The sequence below is a fragment of the Aplidium turbinatum genome, chromosome 8 (assembly GCF_918807975.1).
Source record: "Aplidium turbinatum chromosome 8, kaAplTurb1.1, whole genome shotgun sequence".
Taxonomy (NCBI): domain Eukaryota; kingdom Metazoa; phylum Chordata; class Ascidiacea; order Aplousobranchia; family Polyclinidae; genus Aplidium; species Aplidium turbinatum.
This window is the reverse complement of record NC_137479.1, coordinates 28875184-28891261: the sequence shown is the minus strand read 5'-3', so window position 1 is coordinate 28891261 and position 16078 is coordinate 28875184. Positions and strand designations below refer to the sequence as shown.

Sequence of the window (16078 nt, the reverse complement as noted above, 5' to 3'; positions counted from 1 at the left end):
GTCATGACAACCACTTTTTGCTGATTAGTTTAGTTAATGCTTTCTTTATTGGTTCACAGGATGTAATTTGTCCTAACTGCAGAGGCGGATTTGTAGAAAAGTTGGAGGAAGAAATAAGTGGGTGAGTGACAAAGCACATGATGAGTAATATCATATTGTTTGTGTTAATAAAAAGCGTCTGTTGTAGCATAGTATGTTCAGTTTCCATAAGTTCAGCACCTAGTCACCAACATTAGCATTGACTCATCTGAAACAGACTCTTCTGTTGAGTTTTGTTTGAGACAGTGTATGGCTTCCATCGTAATGACCTTGATATCACGAACGTGTGGCCTGAGGTGATTAGTTGCTGTTGCTTGGCCACGCTTTGCGGGAGCAAGTCTTTTAGGCGCTGACAGTTAGGCGCCGGTCAGATAGGCGCGCACACTGTGGCGTCAGGATATTTAGGTGCGGAGCACTGTGGCGCCCGTTCATTTAGGTGCTATTCCTAGTAAAGTCTGCAGATTGTATCAGCTTGGCAGGTAGGGCAATGCTTTTCACACAAAATGTTATATTAAACAGAAAAATGTATCGTTTTTTTAATGCACGTGTTCGGCATTTATTTGTTGTTGGTCCAGGTTTGCGTTTGCGAAAGCTTTATCAATAAATGATTCAAGTTTCCGAACATGACTTAGTTCACTTTTAGTAAAGTCAAATAATAACTACACTAAACATCAGTAAAAAATATACGGTAGCCTATATTCAAGCGGGTGGTAGGCTTGAGTGAAGAGTACTGGTAACTTAGTTTTCCGCTAAAACCCAGACTAGGTTTTGCCAAAGCTGAGCTGATACAATCTGCAGACTTTACTAGGAATAGCACCTAAATGAATGGGCCCCACAGTGCTCCGCACCTAAATATCCTGACGCCACAGTGTGCGCGCCTATTTGACCGGCGCCTAACTGTCTGCGCCTAAAAGATGTGGACCCCGCTTTGCAAGCTACCTATAAATATGTAGTTGTTGTTAAACACTAGGTCTGAGCTGCATCAGATCACTTTTTAAGATGTAGGCTGCTCACCAACGTTTAAAAGATATATAATGTTTTACACCCACCTTCACTTTTTAAGGTTGAATAACCCAGGACTTAAAGTTTATTCTAATATTTATAGTAGGTCTGCTGTTTTAATCAAATAACTTATCAATAATAATATTGTGTGGGTGATAAGCTACTTTTGAATGTAGAAAGAAATGGGGTTTGCCAAACCTACTAGCAGTGTTGCGTTCATGAATGATTATCATATTGAATGTTACTACGTATTGTTCAATTTTTACTGCAGATCTTCAGCAGATGATTTTAGAAGACCTCATTATCGCAATGATATAGTGCATCCGTTCAATGTAAGTTGTGAACTTGTGAGACACATGAATTAATTTGGAATTTGATGAAAAAACTTTAAACCACAAGAAATCCCAATGTTGTGTTCATAAAAAGTTTGGCAGGCTATATCTTTAAAATAGTGTTTTTTTCATGACTGGCTGCAGGTATTTTGCTTTAATGATCGAACACGAACTTTAATGATCGATTTTTTGATCATCGAACAATGATCAAAAAAAGGACTGAAGAATTGTTGGATATGCTAGAGATGAGAGAGACCATAGACCAACTGGCAAGGGCAAATGGAGTAAGATGGTATGGACATGTGATAAGGAGGGAGGAAGAAAGTTTTCTTAGAAAGGCACTAGATCTAAAGGTGGATGGGAAGAGGAAACGCGGTCGTCCAAGAAGAACGTGGAAACAACAAGTGAAGGATGAGTTTAAAAAAGTCGGAATGAAGGAGGAAGATGCAAGGGACAGGGTGAAATGGAGAAAAGGGATAAAGACAATTGCTGCGCGGAAACAATCGGCCACCCCCACTAGTGGGGAACAAACCGACAATGGATTATGATGATGATGATGATGATGATTTTAATAATAGTTCATAATATTAATATAATTTCAGCTGATAGATCTGATTTCGGGAAGCACTGCATCACAACCAATGACCACTAACAGTGAGTGCTCAAATTTCGAAATATTATTGACTTGTATCTTGTGTGGTCAATCGATAGCCACAATCACAATAATTAAGTTTGTTGCAAAAGACAGTTTTGTCTTTGCTAAACTTTGACAATTAGATTTTAACCTTTCTAAGTAAAATTGATCTTAAATTTTCATAAGGAATTAAATTGAAATTTCGTTAGGTTTTTTCCTGCATTGTTAGGTTTTTTCCTGCATTGTTAGGTTTTTTCCTGCATTGTTAGGTTTTTTACCAAACTCATTTACATGGAAATGATAAAGATTTGAACTTCAGCAAGCAACTTTACATTCTGCTTTTCAGTTTGCAAAATTCCTGTTAACCTGGATTTATGAGATTAAGACAATAATACTTTTGTACTATGGTTGTGCCATGTTAAATGCAACTACGGTAGTGTTGGTGTTTCATACTGGCTATCACACAAACGTTGGGAGAGAGAAAAATAAACGTATTTGCCAATTTGATGTTTTTTTTTTTTAGTTTTTTCATTTGATCTATCAAACAATCACACTGAACCCTCAAGATCTGATGGAAGTTCTGGTATGGCATGCATATAACCCTGTTGTCAGCAGACCACTGACAGGCTTCATTCTGTGTGTACTGTACTACTGTATATTACATACTGTATGATTGTTACAAATTCTTCTAGCGAAGCCATCACTGATTTTCACTCATCTTTTCCTCCATTTTTACGAGTTGTTGATGTTTGAGAGATTATATAATAGTTTAACCAAGATCATTGTGCCTCCTTGAGTATGTTGGCAGTAGTTACTGCTCTGCACACTTGCACAGTGCACGGGTACATGGCATTCGAGCGCGGTCAACTTAGCGCGAGGCAATTGACTGTGCCCGCTTGTTCACCTCACCGCGAGACTATTTGGTGCGAGTTTTATGTCATCCATTGAGCATAATTTTGTTTTGTGCATATAATACATTTTCTGTTTACCAGTGCTGAATTCTCTTCGCATTTTTTTCCCTATACGCTTGCTGTACTGTAAAAGTTATTCAATAAATTAGAAACAGGAAAAAACAGACTACTGTACGAACAAACAAAAATGCTAACCCAACTGAACTGAAAGTAAGATGATGTAACAATGCCATTATAATTTTTTATTTAATTAGATTTCTCGTTTGAAATATTTTGCTTCAAACAGTCCCAACAAACAGCAACGCTAACATACAGTAAGATATATATTCAGCATATTTTTTGCCCAATCACAAAGTTTTAACAAGCTGTAGTTAATAATGAAGTACAAAGTTACTTGAATTCAAAGTACGGTTAAGCTACAGTGCGATGTGTTTTCGTAAGATATCATGCATCGGATATGCTGAAGATTACTTTATCGTTATGGCATTCAAATGATTTCTTTCAATCACGACGTAATGCAACGGTATTGTAACATCACCGTACTTTCTGTTGTAGGTTTTTTTATTTGTGTGCGGTGGGATGGCGCAGCGGGTAAGACGCTCGCTTTCCAATCACGCAATCCTGGTTCGATTCCCGGCTTATGCTGGTTTTTGACAAAACACCGCTCACCTCTTCCCCAGGATGTAATAAATTGGGTGGGCGTAATTGCTGAAGTAAAGGCGGTCGAAAGAAAGGAACTGGCCACCCTACTCTCGTTAGTGCCAATGGCTTAGTATAATGAGCACCGTATCTTCTCATCCCCCGATGCTTGGATTCAAGTATAGGAACTCACCTTTACCTTTTCTAGGTTGAACCTGATTTGTTTCAAAGATTTATGTTTGATATATTTTGCTTTATAAGAACGGTCTACGAAAAAAATTGCAATAGGGATTAGTGTTGGGCGATATATCGAATTTTCGATACGATACGATATCTTTTCAATATCGATATTTATTTCAATATCGTTCGATATTTTGACTATTACAGCCCTAACTCGTAACTGCAAACTCTTACAAAAACGTTGCCAAGGCCAAACGGCAAAAGTTGAAATTGCCTCGGCAATTGCTGTGAACGTTTATTACGAAAAAAAACTGTACCAAAACATGTAAAACGAGAAGCGAAAAATATACTAGAGTAGTCTATCACGACCGCACTGTTGGATTTGTTGTGATGTAATAATACCAAAAGTAGCGATAAAGCGAACAACGCGATACGCACGCTGTTACGGTGATTCACGTTGAATAAAAGTAAGTTAATTTTGGGTTGATTCAACGTTCGAGTCAACACAAATCGATTTAATTTTCCCGGCGGCTTATATTGGTTATATTGCGTAACAACAATGCCCAATAAGAAATTTACGTTTGTTTTACATTAATTCGACATCTAGCGACGTTGAATTATCATAAAATAACGTTAATTGCTCAACCAGGTACCGGTAACAAATTAATAGCTCCCTGCGAGAAGATTGCCTCGATTTACGTATGCACTAACACTGGGTTTTTTTTCGGTCATTTATCGGTCATTGACCGATTATTTAGCAAAATGTCCGAAAAAAATAGTCAATTCGGTCAAAATGTCCGAAAAAAAGTTTGGTTGAAGTTTCGCTGATGAACGTTGAAGAAACGTTTGTCTGTTCCAACTTTTCTCAGATAAAACACGACAACGTTTCTCAGCGAAACTTAATGTTGTAGCTAGTCAGGAAGTGCAAATTTTGGTTTGTATCAGCTACTTGAAACGAAATATATCAGAAAAAATGACCGAAATAAATAAAAAATGACCGAATTTTTTCAAGTCATTTCGGACAAATGACCGAAAAGTCTCGACGAAAAAAATCCCAGCACTAACATAATTTCGGCACAATTGGGATACTGCGAGCAACACAAAGTCTGTTTGATGAAGAACTAGTCAGAATCGGAAGCATCAGATGCTGTATCGGAGGATGAGGTTGTCGCGTCATCACTGGAATCGGACACATCAAGAGGCTCATGGCTTGGCTGTAAATCTACACTGTCTTCGCAATGAAGCGTCCACGTTTTGCTGCTTTCGTTCTTTGATACCCATCCACACGCCTCTTTCGCAGAGCTCCATCAGGGTGTTGACTAAGGAGCAAATTTATGGCTGTGGCATAACGACCGGGAGGAATGTCTAACCCTAACCTTACAAGCGCTCATTTGGCCTCGGCATTTTCATTGCCGACGCTAATGCGCCATTCATGCATCTGCGTCGGCAATCACCTCGGCAATTGCCAGCACTAATTTCGAAGACTGAGAAACTCTTTTCTTAATTAGAACAAAGATATCGAAAAGTATCGAAATATCGAGTATTTTTTCAAATATCGTATCGTTTTGTTTTTTTCAATATCGCCCAACACTAATAGGGATTCAATACTTATGAACAAAATCAATTTGCTGAAGACAAAGTACGCTCAATGGATGAAACAGATTTTGCACCAAATATTGTAGTCTCGCGCTATGTTGATCACGCCAGAATGTCCCGATTCCTTGTGCACTATGCACCGTATGCAGTGCAAGACTAATATAACTGCTCCAGCAACAGAATTGGCTAAGTTTCGTAATGGAAACATCATAGAAAGAGTTTACATTGATTAAAATTTTGATTTGTTTGTTAGTTGCATGGCTTGTTGGACCTGCTATCGGGGTTACTTTGCTTGGTGTTAATAAAACAGGAGCTTATTATAAGAATTTTACGATTTATTTTAAGAATTTTAAGATAATAAGATTTTACTTATTATCCCAGACAGCAAAATCCGTCATTTTTACACTGACTACGTCTGCTGACGTTGAAGCAATGTAAAAATGACGGATTTTGCTGTCTGAGATCCCACCCTGTCGTCTACTGTGGTGCAAAACAACCTGGTGTTGCCATTATGAGTGTCTTACACAAATTATTTTCACAGCTGCATCCTCATCAGCAGCTCCTTACAACTTGCGTCAACGGCCGGAACGGCCTGGGGGCTCCAGGTTTGGGGAAGCTCATCAGCCACAAGCCAATGAGCATTTACTGCATGAGTGAGTATCAGCCGAGACCCCATTCTGTAACGTTAGATCCACAAGCTATCTAATTGTTTCTATTCTGTGCTTATCAGGAGCAACGACGAAGGTTAGGTGACTTTATTAAAAAGTTTGTTCTGAGACATACCGTACCACTGGTGGCTTTGTATAAACAAGAACAGAAAATTATATTACGTCATGATGGCACTGCTCAAAATGTAACATGCTGCTATGGTAATTCCTAGAAATTTTTTTTTAATGTTTATGCAGTATTAGCTCAACTCAGCATCGATGTAACTGCAATTCAATGCAGTAGTTGCATACCCTGAAATGTAATTCAATACAATTCAATAGCAATTCAATACAGTAGTTGTATCATGGTCTGGAATGTAAACGTTATCCAACAAAAAACGTTTCAATCCCACCCCGGTGTTCACTTTATGATCAAACCTCTGATTTTCACATTGATTCGTTTTTTACACAGCCTTGTCCAACGCGTATTCGGTTCCTTCGATCCGTCGGCATTCCAAATATCGTTTGGTGGAATGGATGGCTTACCTCCTTTGTAAGTTGCTTTTATATTCTAAAGTTCAATTTAGATTGAAATCCTTCCTCACAATGTCTTTGATTGGTATTTCAGTCTTGTGATGCCCGTAGTTTTGCTAATGTTCTTTTCCAATTTTCAGAAATATGAGAAATTTACATGGAAACACTGGTGATTACGCGTGGGGTCCTAATGGCCTGGATAATATTATATCACAGGTATTGCTTCTGTTGAAAAGTTTATAGATTTGCAGGCTTGTGTAGTTTTTCAATAATATCTTATCGCTATCCAGACACAAATCCGTCATTTTAACATTGATGCAACGTCTGCAAACGTAAAAATGGCTGATTTTGCTGTCTGGGTAGTGGGTATGCATCTTATTCAGTCTTCGAAATTTGGCATGTTTTTACTTCGGCAAAAACGTTGCCGAATCCAAACGGCAAAAGTTGAAATTGCCTCGGCAATTGCTGTGAACATTTATTACGAAAAGGTTGTACCAAAACCTGTAAAACGATAAGCGAAAAATATACTAGAGTAGTCTATCACGACCGCATTGTTTGATTTGTTGTGATGTAATAATATAATACCAAAAGTAACGATAAAGCGAGCAACGTTAAATAATTCACCGGGAGGGGGAAGTAAGTTAATTTTGGGTTGATTCAACGTTCGAGTCAGCACAAATCGGTTTAATTTTCCAAGAGGTTTAAATTGCGTAACAACAATGCCCAATAAGAAATTTACGTTTGTTTTACATTAATTCGACATCTAGCGACGTTGAATTATCATAAAATAACGTTAATTGCTCAACCAGGTACCGGTAACAAATGAATAGCTCCCTGCGAGAAGATTGCTTCGATTTACGCATAAGCTAACATAATTTCGGCACAATTGAGACACTGCGAGCAACACAAAGTCTGTTTGATAAGGAACTAGTCAGAATCGGTATCATCAGATGCTGTATCAGCTGGACGAGATCATGGAAAGCGAGGCGCAATAAGGAGTAGATGCTTACAATAATTTGATGTCTACTGGCGTTAAATCAATGCAAATATGGTGATATTCCTATAAAATATTCAATTCTCCCAGCTGGGCACGTGTCTAAGCGCCGGCGAAGTAGGAAGTAACCTAATGCGCCATCCATACATCTGCGTCAGCAATCAAGGCCGAGGGCTTACCAACTGGCACTGTGTAAATGTAGTGGATCAACGGCTGTATGAACTGCTAAAAATACTGTTTATCACACGGCTTGGTTGCTTAGTTACTTATGCTTATCATGAAACATAATTTTTAGTTCAAGTATGACTTGAGTTGCTGTTTGTAGCAATAGGGTTGTAATCTGTAGATTAAGCAACAATTCGTCGAAAACGCTCTTCGTATTTTCTGATTAATATCATGGTTATGCTGAGACAATTTCCCATGGGGTTCCATCCTGGGTTTTTTTTTTCGCTGAAACTTTTCGGTCATTTGTCTGAAATGACTTGAAAAAATTAGGTCATTTTTTATTTATTTCGGTCATTTTTTCTGATGAAAATATTTCCTTTCAAGTAGCTAATACAAACCAAAATTTGTACTTCCTGCCTAGCTACAACGTTAAGTTTCGCTGAGAAACGTTGTCGTGTTTTATCTGAGAAGAGAATTGACTATATATTTTTTCGGACATTTTGACCAAATTGACTATATTTTTTCGGACATTTTGCTAAAAAATCGGTCAATGACCGATAAATGACCAAAAAAAAACCAGGGTTCCATCTAACTGTTAAAAAGCTGCATGGAAACGACGACATCATGTGTGTGATTCGCTTTTTTAGACTTATGGTTTTTCATTTGTTCAGCAAGCGCCGTTAAATATCGGAGCAAATGCTTTTTTGTTAGATGTAAAATAAAGTATTAACCCGTGTTCACTGTTCATGATGGTAGTGTTGAACTATCAAATGTATTGAAAGCGATGTGGTGGTCTCAAATTTAATTCTACAGACGCTGTCTATCACTATTTTTTCGCGCTCTTTCCACTTTGCGATAAAGAAGCCTGGTCTTCAATCTTCATCCCTTCGACCAGTTGTCTGAAGCGACTCTTCCACTTCTCTCTATCATTGGCATTTTCAATTTTTAAGTTTCTCTTTGTCAGATCATTCACTGTGTCTTCCGTGTTCACTGTTAGTGATTGCTGCACTTTCGACAGGCTGCAATCATTGTTACATAGCCTGCTGGATGCATTGTGATTCCACCACCTGTTTTGCATTCAGTTTGTTCAATTTGAGATAAGAACAAATGTTTCTTATGCCTACACTTCATGTATTCCGTTGGGCAGTGTTATTGGTTCAGTTTGCTGCGGGTCTTGTGTTTTTCTTGGATCTCTGAAAGAGATTCTCTTCTGTACATGATTTGTAGTTTGATCTTTGTTTGAACACCACATTATTTCTGGCTTTATGTGACCAAAAAATGCAACTGAAGCTTCTTTCGCGTGGTGGCGCTAGGGAGTTATTTTTTTATTTCGGGTAATACTTTATCAAAGCAGTCTTGTCACGCTGATTGTTAGCCCGGTTGATAAACTTTGCTTGATCCTGCCTGCAGGCCATACCCGACCACAATTCTTTCAGTTTTGACAACACAAAGAATTCATTTTCTCTACATGAGCGGATCTTCTGGTACTTCCATCTGGCAACTCTGCTGTGTATTGACCACAAAGAAAGTATTTTGTAAATTTGTTTAAATACCTTTATATATAAAGTTTAAAAAAAATTGTATGTGAAGCTTTCTGCTAACAACCTAATAAGTTAATAACATGGATTGAAATTGGGAGTTTGAAATGCAAGTAGTAAAAAAATATACAAACGTTTGTGCTAAAAGCGAAAAAATTACACTCGTTTATGTAACGTATTCACAGGTACACTAAGACTAATATCATTGATTGTATCTTTGTTAAAAAGGTGTTTTGTTTTTATCTTTACTTTAAACTCTTCTACAAATCTGTATGTGGCAGCTATTAATGTTCTATGTATAGTTTTGATCTGACAAATCCTCCGAGAAGTGGTGGGAGAATGGTTTATCGTTCTATGCAAATGAATTTGCTTGAAACTCTCTGCGCCGAACATGTCTATTGGTTTTTGTGTTTGTTTGTATTCAATAGAAGCTGCTGTCTATATCTGATGTATGACGTAAGAAGTCCCTTTGTTGGCAAGAACATTAATTGATCTTACTATAGTATATAGTGTAGTAGGTTTATTTTCATTTGGCTTTTACTTCAAAATGCTACCTCTCAACTGGTGAAAAAGTAGATTAACATCTTCCCGGCATAACAATCGAACGCGAACATCCGTAGAAAGCGAGTGTGTCTACCATGCTATTTCGTCGCTTTATCTATGGTAGTTACCATGCAAACAGGACTTTCGTTTTTGCTGTGGATTATTTTGTTAATACAACATTTGCTGTATGGCTGGCTACTGGCTAGTTAATAAAGTTTGTCGTTTTCAATCACTCGGTTTCTTTGTGCCGCTGAAAAACTGTCTTCCATAGCAGTAGTCATCATTATTGACAGATGTGGTGCACTGTGAAATATTTATGCTTGTATATTTTCTCCCACCTTGCAGCAATTGAGTACTGTTATTGAAAGAAGTGTTTCATGAAAGCAACAACACCTTGACTACTATTTGAAACGTCTATTAAACTAAAATTAAGTCATCCACATAAACCTCGTGAAAATAAAACTTCGCGTTCAGAGGTAAACGGCAGGTCACATACTTTATTGAAGGTCGTTTGCAGTTCAACCCATGATTTATATCGAAATGTTTTGTGTTTATCTTTTCTTATCAGGCCACGTCTTAAGCGAATAAAGAGCAATTTATTTCAATGTGGCAGATATAAAAAAAAGTTAAAACTGAGCTCGCAGTGACGAGTTGGCTTAACCTACTTGCTGTTGACTTTATGCGTAGATTTTGCATCAGCTATCGACAAATGAATGACAAATTGTAAATTTTACTACTGTCAAGCGTCATAGGCAAAAGGTAATAAGGAAAATGTATGACTGCGATGAAGACAAGATTGTGACGCGTTATGCGAGGAGCACATGTGCTCTAGAATGAGAATGATCACAAAAGCGTAGGCTTACTTCGTTTGTGACGTATCAAACATAACTACAATGCAGAAGACTTCGTTCTTTAAATGGTCGCATTGCGTTTAAAACACTGCTCGAGGTGCTCCATTAGTAAAGAGTCATATACATGACATTACTAGTATAACAATTTCCTCTGTATTTTGCTTTATGTAAACAGTTACTTCAACAAGAAGAAACGAAGACGTACCTAACAGAATGCATTGTGGCATATTGCGGCTTAGACCTTTTTTCGTCATTTATATGATCCATTATTATCAAATATGTTAAGGAATAGGAAAGATAGAATTCGTGTTTTATCTAAAGGTGTAATCGCAGTCTGCTAATAATAATATAAATGCCCCTTGCTTATAAAAGTCCCTATCGTGAAGGTAGCGCAGGAGAAGCGACTGGCAATAAGTTATCATGGAATTTCTTAGATAACAGCATGATCAAATTGTACTTTAGTTCAATTTTGTTTGCGTTAATTGTTGGGATAGGCTCACTAACTGGCTGCAGTGATTCCCTAAATCAAGCAAATCAGTGTAAAAAGAACTTGTTTGCTTGCTGGGGAGTTTCGTAGTAGTGCATTTTTGAACAATGTAAGCTCCATCTGCTGTAATCTCATTTTCACCTTCATTAAAAGATATTTTAAGCAGTTGCAAATTTTTTCGTCGGGGGCATATATTTATTCGTCTCGGGCCGAAAGAAGCCCGGTGAAGTCATATGTGCATTTATTCAACAAGCTGAGTCCATTATTATGGCTATATGTTATTAACCTACACATCTAGACCGAGTCGCCGCCACTGCCCAGGGGTGGTAAAAGGCAAAGCCCCTCAGCCCCTGGAATTGCGAAGAAAGTTCAAACGATAAAGAACTTAATTTTGCATAAGAATTACTGTCTCTAAACTGTTGGAAAAGTATTTTCAGGATATTTTTTATGTTTGAACAGCATGCTAGTTATTAAGAGTGAGATCTCTTACTAAATTAAAGTGCTTTTATTACTTTCAAACAAAGCCTACAACTGGAATGTCAATATCCCTTAAGTTTAAATCCTCTTATTACTTCAACCTTTAGCATGGGCGTGTGGTGTTTTGCCCTGGTTTATTGACAAATGACCTTTTTGTGACCCTTTGCTTCTACGTTTTGATAAAGTGTTTGAAGTCTTTGTCTCAGTTTGAATGGCAAACAACGTTGAACCAACGTTCATCTGGTCAATTTTGCTGACCCAGTCCTGTTGTGATGTTAAGTCGAAAACTTTTGCTTTGTGAGGTCGTATGAAGTTCGCGTTATCAGCTGCAAAAATTCAATTTTTATGTATCGTATCGCCACTGGCTTCGTTTTCAAAATTAATATGTGCATACACCATACGCGGTTTGCAACTTTTGACAATGTATGTAAACTTTTCTGTGTGTTCTGAGTAAATTTGGTACCACCATTGTAACTTATATTTCATTCTTTGCTAATCAAACTGTTGAGAATGTTGAGTGTCACTCAAGCAATTACTAGGCTGTTGGATGCTGCTCTGTCCAAAACATTACTCAAACATGGTAAATGATGTTGATGTTTTACAATTTGCCCGACTATTTAGTATTTACATCATGGCATAAAAATTTGTAAGAATAGTTGCGGAAAGGCTGGCAAAGTTACTGGGGTCAACCAAACCGTTGTTTCCAAGGTTTGTGATAAATGTTCTAAACTGTATTTCGAACATTTTCAGCCTGCAAATCAGTCTAATACAACGTCTTCAGACGTTGCATTAGTGTTCAAAAGCCTGACATGCTAACTAGGTTGTTATCCTTTCAAGTTGTTATTTGCTGTGATACGAAAAAAACTTTTTAACTTTTTTTTGTGTGATATGTGATGCTCTGATGTGCAAGGATAAATATGGACGCAATTTTGTATCGAAGTTTGCGGTTGTAAAAAAGAAAGTGGCATTTCCATGACTCAATTCCTTCGGATAAACTGGTCCACCAATAAGACGTACGCCTTATCAAAGAGCTATTTGTTCAATGAACTGTGCCGCTATATGATCAATTGCGATTGAGATGTGCACATAAGACTTGTATGTAAATTGAATCATCTGTGCAAGCAATTGCTGTATTATTATCACCCAGAAGAAAAATAATCTTTTTCTTCACATCATCATTTCAAAAAAGTTGATTAGAACCGGTGGCTTGTTCTGCATCCACCTGGCAAATCAGTCCTTTTTGCATTGATTCAACGTCTGTAGACGTTGAATCAACGTAAAAAAGGACTGATTTACTGGCAGAGGATAGAGAGTATCAGCAAATATTCTCCCCATATTTACGACGTTTTGAAATACTATACTTCCTTTGAAGTGCGAATGTCCCGGAATGACACTTCACAAGTCGTCACTTTTTTAGCAATTCAAACCTCACAATCTTTAGAACATAAATTTATATTGCATTTTTTCTTTTCTTTTACAGATATCGGTTAGCATCAAATGTATTCGTTTGGTATATCTGTGTAGTGTTTTTGAATGGACATGAGTAAGGTGATCCAATTCCAGTTTTGTTTTGGTTTCGTTGCATTTTCGCAATTAAGTCTTTTCGTGAAAACTTGTAAATAATAACAATTTGATTTTGTTGTCTTAAACAAAAACGAAAAAGCACGAGAATCTTTCAACGTAGAAGGTACATTTTTAAATTGGGTCATCTTCAGCAATGTTTGTTCAATGAGTTACCGCAGTCAACAATCAACGCATCAGGCTTACGAGTAGAATGTAATTGTGAAGCAAGAATGTTCCGAAACGTTTCAGAAGCCAAACAAAACTTTGTTTTATTTTTAAACGTTTTTCATGAAGTAAAATTTGTTTCAATGTAAAAAAGAGAAAGAAATTCGTTTCACAAATTCGCTTCAACAACAATAATACATCAAAACCACATTTCAAAACATGGTTAGAATGTTTTGAGTGATGCGTTGAAGGAAGTGTGTTGAGTTGCTTTGCATTTATACCGCCGCGTGATGCCAGGAAAGCAGAAGAGACCGTTTTTTCAACTCCTTAGTTAGTGAGTTAGTGCCAATATCTATTGCGTTGGCCTTTGAAAGTGATTGTGTATGTATCTGAACTCGCTGTCACTTTTCATGCTCATGGTTTTAAACTTTGTCACATACAGTTGTAGTGTCGTGACCATGACCGTGTTTGCCATTGGATGATTTCGCTCATTTTCTTGACGTATCCTGCCGCCGTGGTCAATCGTTGCATGGCAATCAAAATCATACCAGCTTGACAAACCACTCGTTATTTCTCTTGTCTGTCGAGAAAACCCAACGATATCTTAGACTTAGAACGATGTAAACACGGTTCATTTGCTTTGGAGGTCAGCTCAACAGTTGTCTTTGCCGTTTTGTGGTACAGTGTTGCCGGTGTACATTCCAGGTTGTCTTGTCGCTGTAGTAGCCTAGTTTAGATTGGAACCAGAGATTATTAAGGAAGTAGAAGAAAGCACGATTAGATTGTTGTTGTAACTTAAATATTCTTGTATTGTTGTAACTATCAATAAATTACGAAAAAAATAAATTAATTTAAAAAGATAAATGTAAAGGAGCTGATAAAGAAGTTGAGTTACACAGTAGATATCACGATTACAAGGTAGCAAGCATGCGCTGAGAGAGATCTTATCAGTTTGCTATCGCGATACTCAAAGCTTTCGATCGACGGTTAGAGGGCTGCCAGCTCGATACAGCGTGTATGCTTAATTTGTACTTTTAACCTTAATTTCAACATAAAGGTTTGGAGGGATGTTTAATTGTACGTGAACAGTTCGATTTACCACCTCCCTTCCCTTTTCAGCGATTTCAGCTTTATGGTAAAAAAAAAAATATTAAGAAAACATCTTAAGTTCAAACGCGTGTGTAAACCGGAGTTATTTTTAAATTTTTTCAACTTCCCAACACAAACTTAAATATTGAGCGAGAAAACCCAGAGACCACATCTTGCGACGAAGGCAAATAAATGCCGCAGATGTTCAGCATTGTGACTGCTCATGGGCTCCGTTAGAGGGGGGCCGCAGGGGTGATTACCCCCCACCAATTGGAGTGGAGGGGTAACTAATGCAAAATTACTCCCCCACTAATGTAGAGATACAAATTTCATTTTTAATATATTTTTTACTTTTGTGTTTTATTTTCATGTTTTTATTTTGTTGCACGACTTTTGAGGTTTTTGCTTGGAAACTTCGACTCGCAAGACAACGCCAAACTATGTGTTCTGTCAAAAATATACGCATCACAATATGTGTGACGTCATAGTTTCTCACTGCTACAAACTGTTTAATTTCGCTGTTACCACTCACGAACGAAACCCACTACAGTGGCACTGTTTCAATGTTTTTATATTTTCGGTTGTTGTAAAAGTTAATGCATTTTAACTTTCATTTTATTTTTTTCTGAATTGAATGTAGGCCTAGAGCCCTAGACCCTAGGGCCTAGATGCTGAAACTTTTTCTTTCACTGCGGATGTTATGGCACAGGTTATCGTGTTGTATTCATGCAATTGTAAATTAAGTTATAGAAAGCTTTGACCTTAACGCTTTTGATCTTTTAAATCTAACCATTTAGCGTCTGAAGTGCAAAATTTGGAGCACTTGAGCCAAGGAAGAATACAGAGAGGAATTTTTGCGTACGTCCCCTCTTTCAGTCAAAATTGTCTAAAAACCTCAAAAAATGTGGCAAGTGTTAAAGAGCTTTTGCTCGCGATTTTAGATTCGTTGAAATAATTTTTCGATTTTAAATCGTGCTGAAAGGCAAAAATTTTGCGCCTTCGGCGCGAAACATGCCGCCTTAAGATGCTGTATAAAAAACTGAAGCTTTCAGTAATGCGAAAGAGGGTCTGGGGGGCGACCTCCCAGAAGTAGGCTATACGTGATGCGCCAATTCAATAAGCTCCCTGTCGATGTCAAAACATTGTTCCCGCCCCTGCTTAAATTACCCCCCCACTCTCAGGAAGTGTCCGGAGCCCCTGTGACTGCTCCGCCTTTAAACTCAAAATTCAATGAGTGACATTTATTAGTTTTTGTTTACTTTTTGCGTGTTAGCATTGTACAAGTGTGCGTCGTGCAGCCCCAACAACAGGATATTGCCGCCATCTTTTAAACCCCGATTTTTATGTGTTTGATGAAAGTAGTAGACGAAGTTAAATAAACTCGCATTGAGAAAGGCCCTTGAGGTGCAATTTATTCGGTCGATGCGTTGTGTCATAATATCATAACTTGTATTCCAGTTAGCGACTAATCCAAAGCAGTCTAAGAGAATCTTGCCATGTTTGTTTTACGTCTGAATGCTGTTACATTTTTCTTAAAATGTCTTACTAATTATGCGTCGTCAAACGGGGATTTCAAGCTGATGTCAGTTGTAGTACGCACAGTCGCACACGTGCGGTTTTATTTCGCGTCTTTGCTCATGACGCGTCGTCGTTTCGACATGGTCAGAAAAAAAGAAAGTGCCATCATGATGA

General features: G+C 37.7%; 1 protein-coding gene across 2 annotated transcripts in view; it reads left to right on the top strand.

Moving 5' to 3' along the window:
- LOC145775911 (E3 ubiquitin-protein ligase RNF115-like) overlaps positions 1 to 16078 on the top strand; it is a 29840-nt gene that overhangs the window by 2775 nt on the left and 10987 nt on the right. Inside the window, exons 2-8 of one of the 2 annotated variants that reach the window (XM_082587312.1) lie at positions 60 to 121; positions 1313 to 1373; positions 1976 to 2027; positions 2531 to 2590; positions 5875 to 5986; positions 6453 to 6533; positions 6655 to 6730. In XM_082587312.1, coding sequence (XP_082443438.1) covers positions 60 to 121; positions 1313 to 1373; positions 1976 to 2027; positions 2531 to 2590; positions 5875 to 5986; positions 6453 to 6533; positions 6655 to 6730 — 504 coding nt within the window. The remainder of the gene's footprint in view (positions 1 to 59; positions 122 to 1312; positions 1374 to 1975; positions 2028 to 2530; positions 2591 to 5874; positions 5987 to 6452; positions 6534 to 6654; positions 6731 to 16078) is intronic. The other variant, XM_082587313.1, reaches the window with a different exon arrangement.